The sequence below is a fragment of the Nematolebias whitei genome, chromosome 10, assembly GCF_014905685.2.
Source record: "Nematolebias whitei isolate Nwh7 chromosome 10, NemWhi1, whole genome shotgun sequence".
Lineage (NCBI taxonomy): Eukaryota > Metazoa > Chordata > Actinopteri > Cyprinodontiformes > Rivulidae > Nematolebias > Nematolebias whitei.
In genome coordinates, this window is record NC_056507.1 from 10,386,740 (window position 1) to 10,407,967 (window position 21,228).

At 41.9% G+C, this 21,228-nt stretch overlaps 1 protein-coding gene across 1 annotated transcript in view; it reads right to left on the reverse strand.

The window, feature by feature from the left end:
- Window positions 1–21,228, reverse strand: part of LOC119415964 (copine-2) — a 25,609-nt gene that overhangs the window by 1,372 nt on the left and 3,009 nt on the right. Inside the window, exons 2-9 of the mRNA XM_037683133.1 lie at window positions 19,717–19,918; window positions 8,425–8,604; window positions 7,384–7,458; window positions 6,954–7,025; window positions 4,633–4,716; window positions 4,442–4,531; window positions 4,182–4,280; window positions 91–177 (exon numbers count right to left, since the gene is read on the reverse strand). Of these exons, the coding sequence (XP_037539061.1) occupies window positions 91–177; window positions 4,182–4,280; window positions 4,442–4,531; window positions 4,633–4,716; window positions 6,954–7,025; window positions 7,384–7,458; window positions 8,425–8,604; window positions 19,717–19,893 (864 nt within the window). The 5' untranslated portion in view covers window positions 19,894–19,918. The remainder of the gene's footprint in view (window positions 1–90; window positions 178–4,181; window positions 4,281–4,441; window positions 4,532–4,632; window positions 4,717–6,953; window positions 7,026–7,383; window positions 7,459–8,424; window positions 8,605–19,716; window positions 19,919–21,228) is intronic.

Below are 21,228 nucleotides of genomic sequence, written 5' to 3' on the forward strand. Positions count from 1 at the left end.
CATACATACATACATACATACATACATACATACATACATACATACATACATACATACATACATACATACATACATACATACAGTACATACCTTACAGGACTTGATGACAATAACTCCTGAGTTCTTGTAGTTCTTCTTCTTCTTCTGTTTCTTGGGGTTGATGCAGTCAAACTCCACCTGAGGAGACAGAGAAAGTGAAAGAAAAAGACAGAAAGAAAGAAGAAAAAATGAAAGTGTGTCAGGAACAGAGGGCAAAGTTAAAGCGAGACTGAGCACAGATGACAACAGAGTTGGTTGGAGGGAGCTGAGAGAGTGTTGGGTTTGAAGAAGCTGACTGAGAGGCTGTGACAGCAATCGGCAACTTTCCAGACGCCGCCTACGGTAACTTCAACATGACTGACACACTTAGAGCTGATCAGCAGCACACTGTACTATGCAGAGGTACAGTACGGACCCCTGCTGTACACCTCAGAAGGAAATGGGTTAATTTAAAGTGATGCAGAAGAAAGAGAAGAGTATTTAATGCGACAGACTTTGATCACGACACCTTCTGCACAGACACACCTGCAGTCAGAGGCTGATCTGTCCGACAGGTAGTTCTAAACGCCCCGTCGTGTCACTGGAGCTCAGCTAAAGGCTGCTTTACATCTCAATAGCACCTCTCACTTCGTTTTCCTACTCGTAGTCTTTCTCTCTCCCTAACTCCATTCTGCTTCTGTCACTATTTGCTTGATATTTTGCACCCCCCCCCCCCTCCAACACACACCATTTCCACTCATGAAAGGTCTCGGTGGGAGAAGAAGTGATGAAGCTGCTAATGAATGAACGGTGCTCTGATCTGTGCAGCTCTAAAGCTTCAGCATAAATTTAAAAAAGCAAAAGGAAGGAAATCTCAGCAGAAGCTACTTGTTGGAGCAAGACGACTGGAAATAAATGAGGCTAAATGTGATTTATTCTCTAATAAAACAAAAATGCTACATTTTTAGGAATTCTACGCAAATCAATGCAAGAAAGCAAGAAAGTTTTAAACTGATAATTTCATGTTGAGACAGTTTGACAGCCTTGTTTTGGTTAAACTCTCAAAGACTCCAGATGTAGCGTTAGGCTGCGAGTTGTGGATCACCTTCGGCTACTACCACATCAAATCTAAGCTCAGTGTCTGTAAAACTGACTAAATCAGAGCCATTTTTGTGTTGGCATATGTCCACCATCTTGAATTACTTGGACTCCAAAGGTTAATTAGATGTAAACGAACGTTAAAGGTTTACATTCTAAAAGTCTAATTAAACCCTGTCCACCTGTTCATGAGATATTTTGCTAACAAACAGAGTTGACTCCAACTGACCTAATTAGAGCTGTTTTTGTATTTCCTAATGTCATTTGGCTCTGTTGACATCTTAGATTGGTCAAATCAGCTATAAACATCCATCCATCCATCCATCCATTATCTTTACCCATTTATTCCATTTTGGGTCACGGGGGTCGCCGGTGCCCATGTCCAGCAATCACTGTGCGAGGGGCGGGGTACACCCTGGACGGGTCGCAAGTCCATCACAGGGCCACATAGAGACAAACAAGACAAACAACCATTCACTCTCTCACTCACACCTAGGGACAATTTAGAGTTACCAATCAGCCTAACATGCATGTTTTTGGTCTGTGGGAGGAAACCGGAGTACCCGGAGAAAACCCACGCATGCACGGAGAGAACATGCAAACTCCACCCAGAAAGGCCCCTGGACCGGGGTTTGAACCAAGGACCTGCTCGCTGAGAGGCAGCAGCTCTACCAGTTGCGCCACCGTGCTGCCCCAGCTATAAACATGTATCCAGTAATTATTTCCTAAAAATTTCATTCAAATCCATCCAGTGACTCATGAAATATTTTGCTAACAGACAAGAAGAATTGACTCCAAATGCTTAATGGCAAATCTTTAAACAGATATTCTTTAATCAGTTTGTGCTCAGAATGTGCTGGAGATCAGTCTCAGCTACTACCACATCAAATGACTAAGTCAGTCAAACTGACAGAGCTTTATTGTGTATTTTAGGATCAGTTGGCTGTGGCGGCCATCTTGAATGAGGTTGACACCAAAAGTTAATCAGTTGTAAATGGAATAAAATAACATTATCAACTGCATTCAGCAGTGGACGATAAAAACATTTTAAAAATATAATTATTTGTCTCTTTTTATAAATATTGTTTAACATACATTAAAGATTAAGATAAATCAAAAATTAAATTCCTCCTCTGTTTAAAGATGGTTAGGGTTAGAGAGGAAGACGGCTCATATTCCAACTTTCCAAAAATGCAGCTTTATGTCTGATACCCAGTCATTTCCATCCCTATCAGGAATTTCATCCATGCGACCAGAGTGGCCAATCTGTGAGTCAAACTAACAAAGACCTTAACTTTTTTCATTCAACATTTATTTATACAGATAAATCACACTGAGCCTCGTTGACTCATTTACAAGTGAGACCTGTTTGGACAGAAAATAAGTGGTGAAAGTGACAACAAAGGTTTTGGAGGCAAAAAATTCCTATCAGGCTCTCAATCTTTGACAGAAGATTTGACAGAAGCCTGAAAATGAAAAAAATAAAATAAAAAAAACCCTTACACACAAGCGCATAGTGACGCCGACATTCCACAGGGCACGGGTGGTGGTGGTGGGGGGGACGCAAGGGCAGTGAGAGTGTCCAGGGACACTCACAGAGACACTGCAAGAGTTCTGATAAGTGTTATCCCCGAGATCTGATCATCCTATCAAAGTTCACAATGCAATTGAGTCTGGGTGCTCAAGGCACTAATAATGTCATCACATAAGGTAGGCAGCCTGACCAGGGCCAAATTTTCTGCTGACGACTTCCTTGTTTGTTGATAGACCAGGAACCAGCCAAATCCAAAAAACAGGAAACCAGTTATCATAAATCCAATTATAAATGTGTCCTTAACATCCTCAATTGACAGCAGAGATAGATAGACACATCAGCAAGTCTTCAAAGTCCGTGAGATATCCAGCTGCGTGCGTGCCAACGGGGCAAGTCGGCTCCACTAATGCCTGTTTTCTAGCCGAAGAAATGTTATCAATTGCGTTGGGGAACCATCTGACCAAATCCATAGCAGAATTATGATTCGGAAGATTTGTAGACAAGAGGCTCTAAAGCAGTTTCACAGATAGGACAGAGCAAAGTGGAGAGGGAGAGGAGGGGAAATGTGTCCGCTCTTGACAAGAGCAAGTGTTGAAGTGACGAACCCCTATTGTGAGGATTGATAGGGCAATCTGGACATGTATCTAGCTTAGCTCAGCTTTATAACTCCAACCCCCCACTCTGTTCTTTGAATTGAGAAAGCTCCTCGGCTGAGAGGCGAAACACCTTCTGTTACAAATAAAGTCCAGTTGTTTTTCGTCTTGAACTTTTTTGAAGTCACCTTACATTTTACTTCTAAAGAGTGACAATTCATTCTCAACAACAGTCCTCCAGATTTTCTAAATACCGTATTTTCCGGCCTATAAGTCGTACCAGAGTATAAGTCGCATCTGCACAATAATGTCTAATAATTTGGACAAATTCATAAATACGTCGCTTCGCTGTATGTCGCATCTATTATGCGTCATCGCTGACAACCCGTAAATGTGGGCCGAACCTGGAAATGTGGTCCGGTGTTGTGCCAAAAATAGATTGGCTGCCAAATGGCAGCCATAGGAGCGTGCACGGGAGGACTTTAACAAGAATTGAACAAGATTAACACTTAAAAACAATTACTTGTTTGTTCAAAATTATAGTAAAAGTGTTAAAAACCACCAAAGACAAACAATGAAGCATTTGGTGCTTCTGCAAAAGAACAACAATGGTGGGTACAACGTGGACCGAGGCAGTTAACGATGTGGGCAACAAAATAATGTGCACGACCTGGAGTGCAGCTTTTCAAGCCGAGGGCACAAAAAAGTGGTTTGTGGTTTTAAAAACTCGGCAGTAGGGCTTCCAGGTTGCTTGGTCACAAATTTGTGCAAAGATGTCATATTTGAGTCCCTGAGAGGCACTGACTTAAACCCAACCCTCACTGTTCTGGTTCAATAAGCCAGTTCTCTTAAAGAAACCTGATGTAAAATGGACCTGCTTTGCGATATAGAGCCCAGAACGATAGAGCACACACACACCCTACACCCATGTGTTTTACCTCCACTGAGTTCTGCGCCTCGCTCATCTTGGCAACTGCGGTCTGAAACTCTCCGATGAAGTCGTGGCCTCCGTCGTTGTCGTAGTCGTAACACAGCACCTGTCATTGGGCAGAAGGCATACCATCATCCTGTCCTGGAATTTATTCAAATCCTGGGATTTATTCTCAGGTTTCTTTTAAGGCCCGTTGCTGTTTGAGTCTTACAATCGAGGCGGGTGGATGGAACAAACCAAACGCTCAGAGAAGAGGAGGAGACTAACCTTGATGTTTCTGTCCACGTCTCCATTGCAGAGGGAAATGAGAGGCACAGTGAAGGGTTTCCACACCGGATCCAACGTGTTCTTAATGACCTGAAGTCCCAGAAACAGGAAGGTTCTTGTTAAAACACACTCATGAACTTTGGTTTATATTAATCTTGCAGGTGGCAGTGATAGACTGTGTAATGACTCACCTCAGTCCGGTGCACCAGCATCCATTTACCGTCTTCTCCCTGTTTGTGAAACTCCAGGTACGGATCTGATTTACCGAAGAAGTCCTGTCATTGGAAAGATTATCCTTATTATCCCCATTTCCCCTTAATTTAACTAATCTCCAGCTGACCCCCTCTGTTGTGTTGTGATCGTTTAAACAGCTCTTCTAAAGAAGGCTTTATTTAAAGCGAGACAGTCAGAGCTTCAGCAGTCAGTGTTTTTGTGCGTCCTGGTGGTTTAACAGGAGCGTGCACAGCAGGTGGACTCGTAGCAAACAGCTCCTCTAACGAGCTGCAGCTTTATTTTCTGTTTTAATGTGGAAGTTACATAATGATAAGATAATCACATTTTCCACAAAGGTGCCACAAAAGCCAATCCAGTCCGACGAGAGAATTATAAGCAGCTCTTCTCAGCAGAACCGTTGTTAAAAACATAATTATGAACAAAGTTTTGTTGTATTATCATTATTAAACTGCAAACAGGCTCCACCCTGGTCTGCTTCTTTGTTGTTTCTGGTTCAGCTTCATAGTCATCCCCACAAATGAAGCTTTTACATCAACAAGAGTACCGTATACAGCACATTACATGAAAAACTGTAAATGTATCTGTAAAGTATCACACAGATTTACAGCAATTAATAGCAGTGGTCTGGACAAGCAATATGTATTTGACCTTGACCTTAGAGCTGGGGTGATGAAAACTGTACATGACCTTCATTTTGGTGATGATGCATAAGTGTATCAAATTCCATTCAAATATGTTGAGCGAATCAGAAGTGCAAGAGAATATTTAGGCCCTGTTTACATGAAAACAATTTTTTTTGAAAATGGAAGAGTTTTGCTGCAAATTTTTTCTCTGACAACGGCACAATTTGAGAACAGGTTCCAGAGTGCAATGGTTCAAAAATGTCCCGGTGTCTGTTGTCGTGTAAACAGAAAAAATATATATTTTCTGTCAGGGAATTCCTGGCTCATGTGCAGTTTGACGCAAAACTGTTACAACGGGAGCCGAATGCGGGCCCCGAGCTACTGCAGCTAGCTGTTGCTAACCGAGGGCCTCAGGCCTCCTCTCGGACCCCAGGTCCACCTCCAGCTCATGCTCCCCCCGGCTCGGACGTCCCTCAGAAGCGGCAACTCACACTATTAATAAATCAAGGAAACGTGAATTCAGTTTTACCAATTGTATTAAATCAAGGCAGGAAAAGGTTACAGTTTACAGCGCTGGCCGGTCCGGTACACGACGCGAGATCAGGAACCGGAAGAGGCGGATGTCCCGTGGCATTACAGATTTATAGGGCCTAGACTCCTCCTTTCGCATAAGGGGAGAAACCTATCATGTGTATAAGGGGGAGGGACTAAGTGTGATCTCAATGGATCTTATCTGATTTAACGTGAAAGGAAAAAAATGAGACGTGGATAACAAGCCTTTCTGTGTGATGCAACAAGCAAAATAAACTACATTCTTCGACGGATATTGAATCCCTGGGAGACTCTTTTTAGAGTTACTGGTGCCATTTAAACCAGTCAGAACTGGGTCATATTTTCATTATAATCCCATCTCTGAGCAGATAAAAAAAAAAAACAGGGTCAGTCTAGATAAAAATACTAACAAAACATAAAGGCTTCCTACAATCCACAGAAGAAGAAACTATCAACAATGGTGGATACCAGAGGATTGTTTGTAGTATTGTTTATGCAACAGTTGAACCTCGTCGTCTGTCCATAGAAATATTTTATTCTCTGCCATCTCGACCATTGTAACATCTTTCGGGTAGAACCTTCTTTTTTTTTTTTTACACGTAAGCATTTACAGTTTCAAGAGTCCAAGAACATAGCACCAACTAGTGGCGTGGAGAGGGAATTACACCTTTCCCACGTCTACCGTTGCTGTGTAAACAGAGATTGTAATTAGAACGTTTTCATGTAAATGTGTTAATAGAAATGGGAAAATTTTCAGTTTTCATTGGCTCGTTGTTGTGTAAACAGGGTCTAGGAACCAACAGAGAACACACCATAAGTCCCGCCCTCGACAGGCCTATAAAAACCATCACTGATCCGTAATACAAGACAAGCATTTATCAGGATTTTGGATTTTCTGGTGCATCTGAAAGCCCACTGGTTTGCAGACAAAAAAAGAAAACATTGTGGAAACATTTACAGTAAATAGTCTGTGTGGGCTCAGCGTCCAAATTAGTTATTGAATATATTTATACAGACTTGTTTTAGTTTTTGCATCCTGACATTCTGTGAGTGCGTGTACAGTGTGTGTGTGTGTGTGTGTTTGTGCGGGTCCAACAGCCCACCTTCTTATCCAGTTTGCGCCCACTCAGGGTCAGAGTGATGATTCTGTTGTCAGACAGCTCCTGCGCTGTTATCTAAAGTAACGACACAGAGCAACAGGCTCAAACTCAAACACTTCGAATCAACAACAGCTACAGTAACTGAAGGAAACCTCTGCAGGGTCGTCCTGATCTGCAGCTACATAGTAAAAACTTTTTTTTTCTAAATAAATTTACATTTGAGTCACAAAACCTGACAGATGTGCAGGAGGTTGGTGGATTTGGTCTGACTCTAACTGGTAACAGAAAAGTTACTAAAACACAGAAGAACGGGCTCAAACTATAGATATTAATTTCATAGAGTTCAATATTTTTACACGTTGTATGAAAAAAACAGGCCAGAGGTAACATCAAATGTATAAAAAGTGGTTTCAATGATGGCGCTGAATATTACCGTGATGGATCCTTTGCCAGCTGGCTTCCCATTGGCTAATATCAACGGTCGGTGAAGTTTCTTATTAGACACGATCTGAGAAAGATAAAATAATGAAAACTAGAGAAACATGTGAAGATGCAGTGTGAATGCTTATTGCTGAAAGCTGCTGAAGAAGCTGAAACCAGGCTGTTAACGAGTTGAATTTGAACAGCTGAAGTTCGCTGAAAGCTGGAAAATAACATAAAGCAGAAGAAAAAGAGCTGAAATGTGTAGAAAATGATGAACAGAGCAGAAATGTAGCAGAATAAGCTGAACTAGGCAAAGAATAGATTACAAAAAAAATCTGAAATTAGCAACAAAAAACATAAGATAAGAAAAATGAGCTGATATGAGCTTTAAAATGTTGCTGAAAAATAATAAATAAATAAACAAATTAACAGAAAGAGGCTAAAAGGAGCACAAAAAGTTTAAATTATAAAGAAGCATAAAAGGTAGAAATGAGCTAAAAAATAAATAAAAAAACTAGAAAAGGGGGAAAAAACACCTAAAAAAATTTGTTGAAAAATGAACAAAAATAGGTGAAAGGAGCAGAAAAATAGTTGAAAGGAGCTGAAGATGAACAGCTGAAATGAGCTGTACAAGGTTTTAAACAGCTGAGAGTGCATGAAGGACGCAGAGAGAGCTCCATTCATTTTCACAAAGGAAAACATGGCCGACAAAGCTAAATATTTAAGTAAAAACTGCACAAATACCAAAAGTCAGAGCAGGAATGTCTTGAATGAGCCGAACGTTTTGATATATTATTGAAATGGTACAAACATTTTCAGAACGAGTAACGTGCCAAAACGCGTTCTTTAAAGGTGAGAACGATTAATAAATATTCACACAACAATAAGGATCAGCTGCAGGTTCTTTTTTATGAAACGTAACCTCTTCTAGATGAATTACCTACAGTTCCACTTGGCCATTTGTAATAACTCTAAACAACATTTTGTCCTCCTGAACTATTCTTTTGTTCCTATCTGAGCCAAAGCTGAGTGTAAAAGGCAGAGGGCGTACCACTCCCAGCGTACAGACGAACTCTCCCAGGAAGTCGTGTTCGTAGAGCTGCGTGGCACATTTGTCTTCGTCGAACATGGCGAAGCGCAGCTTCTGAATCTCCTCAAAGTGATAGTCCACCTGAAACTTCACGCCGAACACCGGGTTCAGGTTGTTCACGGCTGTTTCCGTGCGTCCCAGCTGATAAAACAAGAACGGAAGAAGGGAAGGGTCATTTGTTTGTTTTGTTTGAAGGTTATTGGTGAGTAAAGAAATACAGCATTACCAAAACTTTATTCCTATTTTTCTCGACGTACTCCTCCCATTTTGTCCATTATTCTGCTTATTAACTTTTTATGTTCCACTTTCCATAGATGATACTAATCAAGCTAATTTACTGAACATATACAAATTATTTTATCCTGCAGTAAATGCTTCAGTTAAGGTAAATATCAAGTTTTTATTTGCATAAAAAATACATCACCAAACTCACGACAGTAAGTGCACATATTTTGTTTTTATCAAATTTTAATAACAACTCCATTGTTTTAAGCTGAAATATCAGAGTTTCACAACAGTTTTCTTCTCAACAGGACTAGCTTAAAGTTTTTACATTAAAATAAACTCTCTTTTAATTATTGTGCTAAAAATAGTCTTTCTCTGCCAAACCTCCAGGAAGCTAAATGAAGCTGATTTGATGGTTGCTCCAAGAGAGCTGGACAAAGATGGCGGTCTACTGCAAGACGATTGTGTCATTAATAGCCATTTTTATCTATTACATGACATAACGGCATGCCATACTACTTGAGCGCTATCAAACGGCTGAAAATGGTAGTGTTCAATTTTTTAAGTCAGAATGAATGAAAACAGTCATATCTCAGAAAAACATTGGTTTTATAAATATAGAAAAAATCCATAAACAAGTTGCTTCAGCATATAAGTCACAGGGCATGCAAATTAGGCCAAAAAAGTGACTTATAGGCTGAAAAATACGGTACATATATTAATAAACGTCTGCATAGCTTTCCTGAAGGCTCAGAGCCTTGTGTTTTGGCCCCACCAACTCTACAGCAACATTGTAATTGATTACTTTTCCTGTCAATTATTAAACAATCTCATCCTGACTTAGTTAAACCTTTTGTCCTAAAAGTGAAGTCCTGACCAATGAGATCTCCTTCTGTTTCTGCCTGGAGACAACAATTTAAAATGATCTGTTTGGATAACTGTACTGTACCCCTCCCTGAATCACCACCTTATCGTGGTGGAAGAGTTTGTGCACCTGAATGATCCTAGGAGCTGTGCTGTCGGGAGCAATTGTATTTGCCCCTGGTAGGGTCTCCAAATGCAAATTGGTTCTAGGTGACAGGTCAGAAAAAGAGTGATTCTAAGACTCATATGGACTGAAAACAACAAGGAGCTCAGTGTCCCTTGTCCAGATGTGGGTTACCAGGGCCCCATCCTGGAGCAAGGCCTGGGGTAGGGGTTTGTTGGTGGGTGCCTGGTGACTGGATATCTACCCATGGAGCCAGGTAGGGCTCAACCTGAACGAGCAACACGGGTTTGCTTTCCTGTGGGCCCAACACCTGCAGGAGAGGCCCTATGAGTCAGGTCCATGACTACATGGGCAGTGGCTGAAGGCGGATCCCTTGGCGCTCTGACACTGGCTTACCAAAGCTGGCTCTTTTTTCATTCATTCAACCTTTATTTAGACAGGTAAATCCCATTGAGCCTCGAGGACATTTACAAGAGAGACCTGATTTCAACAAAGAATGATGACAACAATGGACAACAGCGACAACAATAGACAGTTATAAAAAGGCATACAGATTTTTTTTTTTTTTTTAACAAATAGGATGGCTAAAAAAAGAAAAGTAACAAAAAAACAGCTAGATTCTAAGGCGAATGGGACATGGAACAAAACCTCTGGAGGGGAAGGAGCCTGAGCTTCCGCATGAGGTCGAGAGGTACCAACTAAATATAGTTGGACTCGTCACAATGAAGCTTTGACGGTTGTCTGTGCCTACGTGTCAAACGGTCGTTCAAAATATACGACCTTCTAGGAGTCTTTATCGGGGGTGGTGGAAGGTGCACCAGCTAGGTCAGATTTATTCTGCTGGGGGACTTCAGTGCCTATGTTGTGTTATGACAGTGTGACCTGGAGGGGCGTGTTTGGGAAGCACGGCCTCTGATCTGAACTCAAGCGGTGTTCTGTTGTTGGACTTCTGTGCTGGTCATAGTTTGTCCATCTCAAACACCATGTTAGAACATAAAGGTTCAACTGTGGATCAGTTTGACTGTTAAGCCAGCAGTTTGTTACTCTTCTGTCAGTCATTTGTCAGAGATGAGCTGCAAACTGATGCTGAATTTTTGGACAAACTTTTCTCCACTGTGCAGGTCCCCTCACATTCCAGATGTTTGGTTTTGTCGTTTGTTTCCTAAATACTCTCTGGGAGTCTCTGAGACGAGTTCTTCGTGGTCTCTTCAATGTGCTCAGTGAGTCATTCCTTCTGGCAGCGTTACGGTCGGGCTCGGCCGAGACACACGACATGTTTACCCACCGATAAATGAGGTCTGTGCATGTTTAGCTCATCACCACTTCTGAACTGTAGTGGATGGGGTCTGCTACTGCAGCGAAACAATGGAAGTGACAGCTGTGGAGAATACAACACAGAATGTGTCCAAGTGCTGATTCACCAACACTTTACACTGAGACACCGTCTGATTTGTTCCAGCATTCATGTCAAAGAGAGCAGCTAAACACGTGTTCAGGCGATGTAAACTAATTCAGACCAAAGGGCATCAAGTACCAGCCATCAGTGGTCTTTGGGCTTTCAGGTTCCACCTGGGCCCTGATCACATCAGCTAATTATGCCAACTGCAAACTAATCTGAGTTCTTGCTGAGGTGTGGCCAGAATGGCTTTCTACAACCTCTGAGTTTGGATCTCACATCAATGGGGCGTTTAATTCACAGTTCAGCACAGGTGGGAAGATTTAAAGCTAAAGGTGTGGCAACAAGGGCAGCACGGTGGCGCAGTTGGTAGAGTTGCCGCTTCTCAGCGAGGAGGTCGCCCCAGTTCAAATCCCAGCCGGGGGCCTTTCGGGGTGGAGTTTGCATGTTCTCTCCGTGCATGCGTAGGTTTTCCCCGGGTACTCCGATTTCTTCCCACAGAGGACATCTATCGATGTTAAAAATGTAACGTCGAGTATCCGTAGTGACGTCATATTATGTGACCACCGTATGACCGTAGGGGGCGGTGTTGCACTGTTGCAGGTAACAGAGTATGGTGTAACACCGGGTCCAATCCACCGAACCAAAACCAGTTTCGGTTTAAGTTTCGTTTTTGACGTGCTGCACGTTTCTTCACGTTTGCAGTTTAATAATAATAACTAATAGTTTAGTTTTTCCTGTGACTTATTTGCAATATGATAAATGGTAGGAACATAATATACGCTCCCAATGTTTTGTTGGTCTTTGTTTTGTTGTAAATAATTACCTTTTTTCACGGTTTTATTCATTTATTTATTTTTGTATCTTGAGATCTATGACGTCATCAAATACTTGAGTTCTACTCGGGTTTTATTATGTTAATGTCGAGTTTAAAAATTATATACTCGTTCAACCCCTACATTCAATAAGAACTAAATATGATGGAAGGAGCTTGTTATGTCTGTGCAGCTTGGTTATTTGGGTTTGAGATCAGGTTTCTTAATTTTGCTTTCGATGTCTTGGAATTCTTGTATTCATATGATCATTCATATGTTATCTCATTATCTCATGCCATATGACATATATCATGTATGCCACTCTTCTTCTTCTTTCGGCTCTTCCCTCTTCAGGGATCGCCACAGTGAGTCATCCTCCTCCATCTCACTATTCACTTTGATGAACTCACATTATAGTTTTGGCAAAAGTGTTTTACGTCAGATGCCCTTCCTGACACAACCCTCACCATTTACCTGGGCTTGGGACCAGCACAAGAGATACACTGGCTTGTGCTCCCTAGTGGCTGGTTTATATACAGTATCATGTATGTCAATACCTTACCATAATTCAATTAATCTCAGTGTTACTCACTAAATGTGCAATAACCTGTCACACAACCTGTGTAGTTTATGTTAGCTATGTGCAATATATATCATGTGCATTTAAGCATATTTTATTAATATTAAGGGTTGTAAGCTCAATCATCCAGGTAGATAATAAAAAAGGTAAAATAGTGTCATCCGGACCAGTTTCTTTAAGTGAGAAATGTTTCGTTCCCCATCCAGAGGACTTCCTCAGTCTACGGCCTGCCAACCAGATCTATCCCATAGGTAGCCGTCACTGCTGTGTTTCAAGCCAACCTCCTGTTGGAATCTCAAAAGAAGGCTTTTACCAGTAGGTTTTGTGTTAGCTTTAACCAAAAATCTGCTTCACCAATTTTCAACTAAAACACATTGAACACATTATTAAAGCACAAACGGATTGTACATCTGTGTGTAAAGATCTGACCAAAACGACTTAAACTTTGATAATTCTCAACATGAGAGACTCTTTGTTTAAAACTCTGGCACCTTTACAAACACCCCAGAACCACCAGCTCTACAGAACCTAAACTTTCTTGTTTTCAGCATCAAAACCGTTCAGAGTGAGGATCTGACGACCGAAAAGCTGAAGACACTTCAGAAGGAAAAGAGGTTTTTAGCTTCAGCCTCCTTCTGACGCTCACAGCCCTGGTTCTCGTGTCTGACGTGTGCAAGGAGAGCGGCTGCACTTCACGCCTTAAACTCGGAAATTACCGGGACACGGCTGCAGCCCGGCAGGCTGGAGTGTGCATCTCCTATCTGTGTCACAGACTGTTTGAACAGGAATGACTCAGACCCTCACAGCTCTCTGTCCTCCTTCTGATCTCTCCTTCATCTGTTCACCATCACATGGCCGAGACAACAAAAGGCCGAGGGAAACGGGTCGAGTGAACCGTTTCAGACAGGGGAACACAAAAACAACATGAGCAGGAACATCCACCTGAACAAGAAACCCGTTTTAAATATTCCAGCTGCTGAACTGATGTGAGAGTTAACCACTTTTTTCAAAATGCTGAAAGTCAGAGTTGTGTGGATTGGAACAAACGTTAAAAATTTGTTAAACTAAAGCTAAAATTATCTAAACAAGTTTGGCAGAAGCTAAAACCGGTAGGATAATAGTCAAATACAGAAACTAGCAAAAAAATAGCTAAAACTAGCAGAACAAAGTATTCTTCTTTCGGCTGCTCTCTTCTTCAGGGCCGCCACCAGGAACCAACTTACACAAAGTCTTGGCGATTGTTTTAACGCCGAATGCCCTTCCAGACGCAGCCACGGGCCACCGAGCTACCACAGCCCTCTGTGTGGAGCAGAGAGTTGCTATAGGGCACCCGGGGGAGCAGATGATGGGAGTCAAGGGCCTTGCTCAAGGGCTCGGAGCGGGGCAAATGAGGGTGGAGACAGATGTGGGTGCTTCACTTTTCCCACCCACATTTTGATGCTGTCGGTCCCGGTGGTCAAACCAGCGATCATCCAAGCGCATCCTCGCCTTCTCTAGCCTCTGAACCACCACTCCCCCAGCAGAACAAAGGCTAAAAGCTCAAATGAGCAGAAAGCTAAAACCAGTAAAACAGCAGCTAGAAACTAACCAAACTATACTAGGTAAAGTTGAAATAAACTAAACAATAGAATGGTGGATGAAGCTAAAACAAGTAAAATACTATCTTAAAGATAGACCGTAGCTAAAAGCTAAATAGAGCAGTTAAAAGTTTAAAATGTCTATAACGCTGCCAGTTTTGCAGATATTGAGCTAAGACTTGGTGTGGTAGTAGCTGAGAGTGATCTTTATCTCATACGGAGAGCTGAATGCTCGGAGGCTCAGTTCTTTATTTAAAACCTGGTTCTGCACGGTGGCGGGTGATCTGCATTCCTTCATAGGATGCCACTGTAGTTTGTTTTCTCTGGTTTTAATATTTCTGAACCATTTTGGTTTTGTAAAAATGCTGATTTGTTTTTTTTTTTAATCAGCTGAAGTTTTCTTTTCAAGTATGTAAGAAGAAAAAGGTAGACCTAGACAAGGGAGTGGCAGCACAGAGGTTAGCGAAGGTGGGCCTGTGATTGGAAGATTGCCAGTTCAACTCCCGGTACCGACAACATCAAAAACGTGGGTGGGATAGGTGAAGCACCCACACCTGCCTCCACCCTCATTTGCCCCACTCTGGGCCCTTGAGCAAGGCCCTTAACCCCACCATCTGCTCCTCCAGGCGTGCTAGATAGCAGCTCTCTGCTCCACACAGAGGGCTGTGGTAGCTCGGTGGTCTGTGGTTGCATCACAAAGGGCATCCAGCATAAAAATAATTGCCACGTCTTCGTGCGACTTACTTTGCTGTGGTGACCCCTGAAGAAGGGAGCAGCCGAAAGAAGAAGAAAACTATGAAATGGATGGATGTTTCTTTAGTCATAGTGATAGTGAAAGTATTGTTATTTTTTATTATTATTTCTGAGGTAAAAATCAAAATGAGGCCTGAGCCAGGAGACATCATTCTGAGTCCCTGAGCCGTGACCCAGATCCACTCAGTGGGAAGTTCTGAACCCAGTTTGGCTTCAGTCACTTTTCAACATTCAAACAAATACAAAATGATATCATTCTAACTCAAACTGATTCATTTCCAAAGCATAAATTATAAAAAAAAACAACCTGTGACAAACTGTGTGGGAAGGCTCTGCATCACAATGCAGGGAGACCGGAGCAGCGCCGCTTTGGCTTCGTATAAATAGATGCAACAAATCGAAGCGGGTTCTGGGCTCCTTACAGCCGGAGGAACGTGTGACTTTAAACCCCACGGAGAGGAGAACGTCCTACTGCATGTCGCTTCTCACTTCCAGTGTTACACGCTCAGATCTGGCCTCACAACACGTGCGCAGATTAGCATTAGGACTTGGAGCTGAGAGAGCCGAGAAGAAAAAAAAAATCACAGGATTTAGAAAATTGCCTTTGCCGAGTGCTAACTGGGTGCTACATCGTTTACATAACGGAGGTTTACATTTCCCAAATCTCTCCTCAGCACCAGTTACCACCATGACTTTATTCCCTCGCTGCTATCACCCACCACTGAAAGGTGAAGGTGGGCGATAATATCAATGTGTGTGTCTTTTAGCAAAATATCTCAAGAATTACAAAACATTTATTGGTGAAACCTTCAGGAAATCATTATTTGATTTATCTCTAGAGCTGATTAACGTTTGGAGCCACCTCAGTTCAATATGGCTGCCAGAGCCAGCTGAACTTAAAAAACACAAAAAATGGCTCTGACTCGGTCAGTTTTACAGATAATGAGCTAAAATATGATGTGGTAGTAGCTGAGGCTGATTCACAACAGGTACTTTGAGCAAATTGAGGTGGCGGGTGATATGCATTCCTTTGAGGAATGCTAGGCCTGTAGTTTTATTTTCTCCTCTGTTTTTCTCCCAACGTCCTCCTCATCACCCGTTTCTCTTTACATGTTCCCCCTCTGCTTCACCCAGCTGCTCCTCATCCCTCCGTCTCAGCGCAGACAGAAATAGAAGCAAACGTGGAGAGGAGACGGGAGGTGGAAGAGACGCCCGACGGGAAGGAGGACAGAGAAGACAAAGCTAAAAGGAGCGGACTGGAGGAGAAGAGGACAACGATGAGGAGGAGATGTGGAGAGAATAAAAAAAAATAAAAATCTTTTAGTTTCGCCTCCTCCATCTCTCCTTCACTACAGGAGCACTAAGCTTTTTGTTTCCCTCGCCGTTGCCATGGTAACTGTTGGCAATTTTGCATCGGAGCCACATGCCCTGCTGACCGACAGCTCGCTGCAACCTGAGGCACTCGCCTACACACACACACACACACACACACACACACACACACACACACACACACGTGGCAGGTTGACCTGTTGACCAGCTGTACAGAGAAGAAGCCTTGAAGCTGCGCCCACACACACACACATCATCATCATCACTATCTTCCTCCTGAGCATATCTTCAACCTGCTGCGCTCATTCATTTATTTATTTATTTAATTTTCTGTTTGCTGTTGTTTTTGGCCACACCACTGTCTGAACAACTCAGAAAGTTTAGGATTCTAAATTTGGGCTCTGGAGATCCATCTTCACGACTGAGCAGGCAGAACTTCTGCTTAAACTGTCTGAAAACCCTGCAGAGGCTCAAATCTGGGAAAGAAAACGGTGAAACAGGACAGAGGTAACAGATAAACAAAAAACCTCATGAGAACAAACAAACTGTGTCTTTTGGGCTGATTCTGATAGATTGCTGTTTATTATTATTATTATTATTAATTGAGTTTTGTTATTGTTTTCTTATGGGTGGCACGGTGGTGCAGTTGGGAAAACTGCCGCCTCTCAGCGAGAAGGTCGTCAGATCCAATCACGGCGGGGAATCTTTCTCGGTGGAGTTTGCGCGCGGTCTCTTCCTCTCGATCTGGGTTGACTCCAAACATTAATCAGCTGTAGTGGCACATCCGGCAATTACAGTCTGAACGTGTCACAAAAATTCATCCAGTGGTTCACGAGATATTTTGCTAACAGACACACAGTCGTCTGCACTTTCAGTGATGAGTGATAGCAATCACATGCATGTGCACCAACTCACTGAAGTCTGGTGGTATTTCCTGCTGAAGCACCCACAGACACGTCAGCTAAAGCCTGAAGACGTGCCGATATGTTAAATAGTGATAATATTTGCAGAATTAATTATTTACACAAGAGGGAAAAATTGAACATTTAAAAACTACATTGCAGAACGGCTACAAACTTGAGAAACTGACAAAAGTTTGACTTCCTGGTTACAGGAGGAAATAAAAATACGGTTGATTTAGCGCAGCTAAAGACTCCGCGAGGCCGAAAACAGAAACAAGTTTTCAGACAAAAACAAAACGATGGAAATAATGAGAGCTCTGCCGTAAACCAAGAGAAGCAGCAGATAATCAGCGAGGGGAGGAAACTGTGGTTTTATCTCCTCACGAGCAGTGGTTTGGTAATTCCATGCAGAGGGGCATTCTGGGTAATTAATTGTGGGGTTGCTTTTGTTTACACACTGCATTGTTCCGAGTTTCTCCTAATTCCCAGTCAGGCTGAGTTGTAAAGTGACAGATTCTTCCCTCCAGAACCAGAACTTCATATTTTTATGTCCTAAATGTCAGAAAGGTGTGGGAAGCAGAGGGGGTTCAGAAAATCCACACTGCTGAGCTGGGTTGGCTCCTGATTCCTTCCAACTCTTACATCGTATTTGACTTTTAGCCTGAACAAATAAAAAGCAGCAGGTTTCGGCACCAACGTTCTGAAGCACTTTCTGACACAGCTGCGATCGACGTGTCAGCACGAGGATCACCTGAGGAGCTAAAACGTTCCCAGACTCTAGAAGCAAAATGAACATTTCTCACCAAAGTATTTTCAATTCCTGCTCTTTGCTCTGCAACGAGGGACAATACTGTAGTCCCTCGCTACTTTGCGGTTCATTTTTCGCGGACTCACTCTATCGCGGTTTTACAAAGTAAGATTGGACTTGACACACAATTGGCTGATTGATGGATGATCCGATGATCGCCATGGATTTTTATTTAAAATAAATTGTTTAAAATTATTTAGCACCTGCTGCACCTGTTTGCAGCCCGTGCTGCAGGAGAAGCTTCCTCCTGCAACGTGTCAGGATCTCCGCTCTGCAGCGAAGAAGTGGGCGTGGTCGAGAGCGCTGGCAGAGAGCAATGGAGGGCGAGAGCTGAAATCATGACTTGCTCTTTTACAGCATTCAAAGTTTAGAAACATTGTTTAGCAAGAGTGTGGGAAGGGTTTAAAACAAACAAACAAACAAAAATATATATATATATATTTATATATATTTATATATATATATATATATATATATATATATTCATTAATTCATTCAACCTTTATATATATAAATATATATATATTTATATTTAGGGTACAAGTATGGATTCAGGGTACGGATCCCCCACAATAAATGAGGGACTACTGTAAATATATATTGACTCTTTGTACACTCTTGCAATGTTCTAAACTCTTAAACTTACGTAATTTTTACTACATACGTACATGTACTGTACAGTACAGCAAAATTTTATTCAGCAGCTCTGCAGACCAGCAGCTCGGTTCCGGTCGGGCTCGGTTCTGGTTCAGCAGACCTACCCTGCAGAGGCAAAGCCCACCGCCCTGTCCAGGTAAATGTGCACGTGGATAATTGAGTTTCAGGATTATTTGTGAATTTCCTGCCAGTTCTGTGAGTTTAATAGATCGATTGTTACTTCTGACTTTACGTTGCATAACTTTTCCTCCATTTTGGCAGAAAGCAGCTGAAGTACTGTTGGCTTCTGGGTGGTGTAGTTCTTTTGACGTGCGTTACAGTATAGGCTAATTGAAAGAAAACTATAAAATGGCGGCGCCTGTCTGAAGAATTTTCTTTTGTTAACTTTTGATCCTGTATCATCCCATCCTGTATCATCACGTGAGTTAAAGTTGACAGTCGTGTCTTACATTGAAAAAACTGCGAAAGAGCGAGTCCACCAAGGTCGAACCGCGGCATATCGAAGGACTACTGTAAAGATTCTCTGATTCTGATTCTCGTAGATAGAAACTCACCTGAAAAGATCTGAGACCAGTTTGAAACTCTGAAATAGTAAAAAAAAATATATTGCATGAGATTTATTTTGTTTTTACAACATGAGCGCGCCATTTTAGGAAACTCCCTCCCAGCGCTGTTTACGAGTTGCTCAGTAAAATGGCGGCTTCCTGTTCTTACTGCTTTGACAGGAAGTGTTTTTAGCAGCAAACATTTCTGCCTCTTCATCCTCACTTTGCCCAGGTAAAGGTTAACGTACCCCGAGCAGAACCTCTGACCGGATTTAGAAAAATCAGTGACGCTTCTTGTTGACTTCCCACCCTGACATTGACTTGAACCAGATCTGCAGTCGTTGTCTTTCATTGGAATAAAGCTCATAAATTTTTCACGGCATCTTTGGGCTCAGCACGCCATGAATGAAGCCAGATGGTCAGAACTTCACGTGTTTGGATCTGAATCTCAACCCGTAGGTTGCCGCATGCAGAGCAGCACAAACAAACAGTTTATTTGCAGGAGGAGACAAAATGTTTATTCACATCTTCCATCCTCACTTTAATTTTTGTTCGGCAGCTGTTAGGAACCGCTTCACTACCTAACATCTCAGCTCGGATCAGTCTAACGATTCTGGCCCATCTTCCAGCCGCCGGACCACACCTGTTTCCTGTTCCATCAGTCAGCTATCGTACCTCTGCCCAGTTTCCATCCACTTCCTGGAAGAGAACGCAGAACGGGTCCGACTTGGAGGCAACGTCCCGGTCCAGCAGGCTGGACGCCGTGACGGACAGCTCCACCCGAGTGACGCAGTGCTGAGGTCCGATGCTGCGGGTCTTCTCGTCAGGCGCCGAGCCCAGGGTGTAGGCCATGATCCCGAGGTCAAAGGGCGTCAACCTGAAGGAAAGAAGCAGGCAGGGGTCAGAGGAACCATGCTCCATCCCTCCTAAACTAACCTGCAGAACTCTGTTAGAGGTTCAGAAAGAAATAAACATCCTTTAAAAAAACTCACAGTTCTGTTAAACAAGAAGAATCACTCACAGAGATTGTTTGTAGCTCTAAAGGTTTGTCTGGAAACTAGAGAAACAATCGACTTTAAACAAACAGAAACAAACCAAAAATCTAAACGAACCCTAAACATTCACGAGAAAAACATCTAAAACTGAAGAACTGTCATGTTCTGTAAAAATACTGAGTGAGTGCTTACAGCTAAAGGACTGCAGAATTCTTCTGAAGAAGCTGAAACTGAGTTGGTGGAGCTCAAAGGAAGAGAACGCTAGCTTAATGCTACAGGATGCAGCATACTTCTCAAAACTAAAACAGACAAAACACTAGTAAAAAGCAAAAACCGACAAAACACTAGCAAAAAGCTAAAACTAACAAAACACTAACTAAAAGATGAAACAGACAAAACACTAGCAAAAAGCAAAAACCGACAAAACACTAGCAAAAACCTAAAACAAACGAAACACTAGCAAAAAGCTAAAACAGACAAAACACTAACTAAAAGATGAAACAGACAAAACACTAGCAAAAAGCCAAACCAAACGAAATTCTAGCAAAAAGCTAAAACAAACGAAACACTAACAAAAAGCCAAAACATATGAAACAATAGCAAAAAATAAATCAAATGAAACGCTAGCAAAAGGCCAAAACAAACGAAACACTAGAAAAAAGCTAAAACAAACAAAACACTAGCAAAAAGATAAAACAGACAAAACATTAGCAAAAAGCCAAAACAAATGAAACTCTATTCAAAAAGCATTCAATACAAAAAAGAAACTATCAAAAAGCTAAAACAAACGAAACAATAGCAAAAAGATAAAACAGACAAAACACGAGCAAAAAGCCAAAACAAATGAAACAATAGCAAAAAGATAAATCAAATGAAACGCTAGCAAAAGGCCTAAACAAACGAAACACTAGAAAAAAGCTAAAACAAATGAAACAATACCAAAAAGATAAAACAGACAAAACACGAACAAAAAGCCAAAACGTGTGAAACACTAGCAAAAAGATAAAACAAACAAAACACTAGCAAAAAGATAAAACAGACAAAACTCTAGCAAAAAGATAAATCAGACAAAACAATAACAAAAAGCCAAACCAAACGAAACTCTAGCAAAAAGCCAAAACATGTGAAACACTAGCAAAAAGATTAAACAAACAAAACACTAGAAAAAAAGATAAAACAGACAAAACAATAA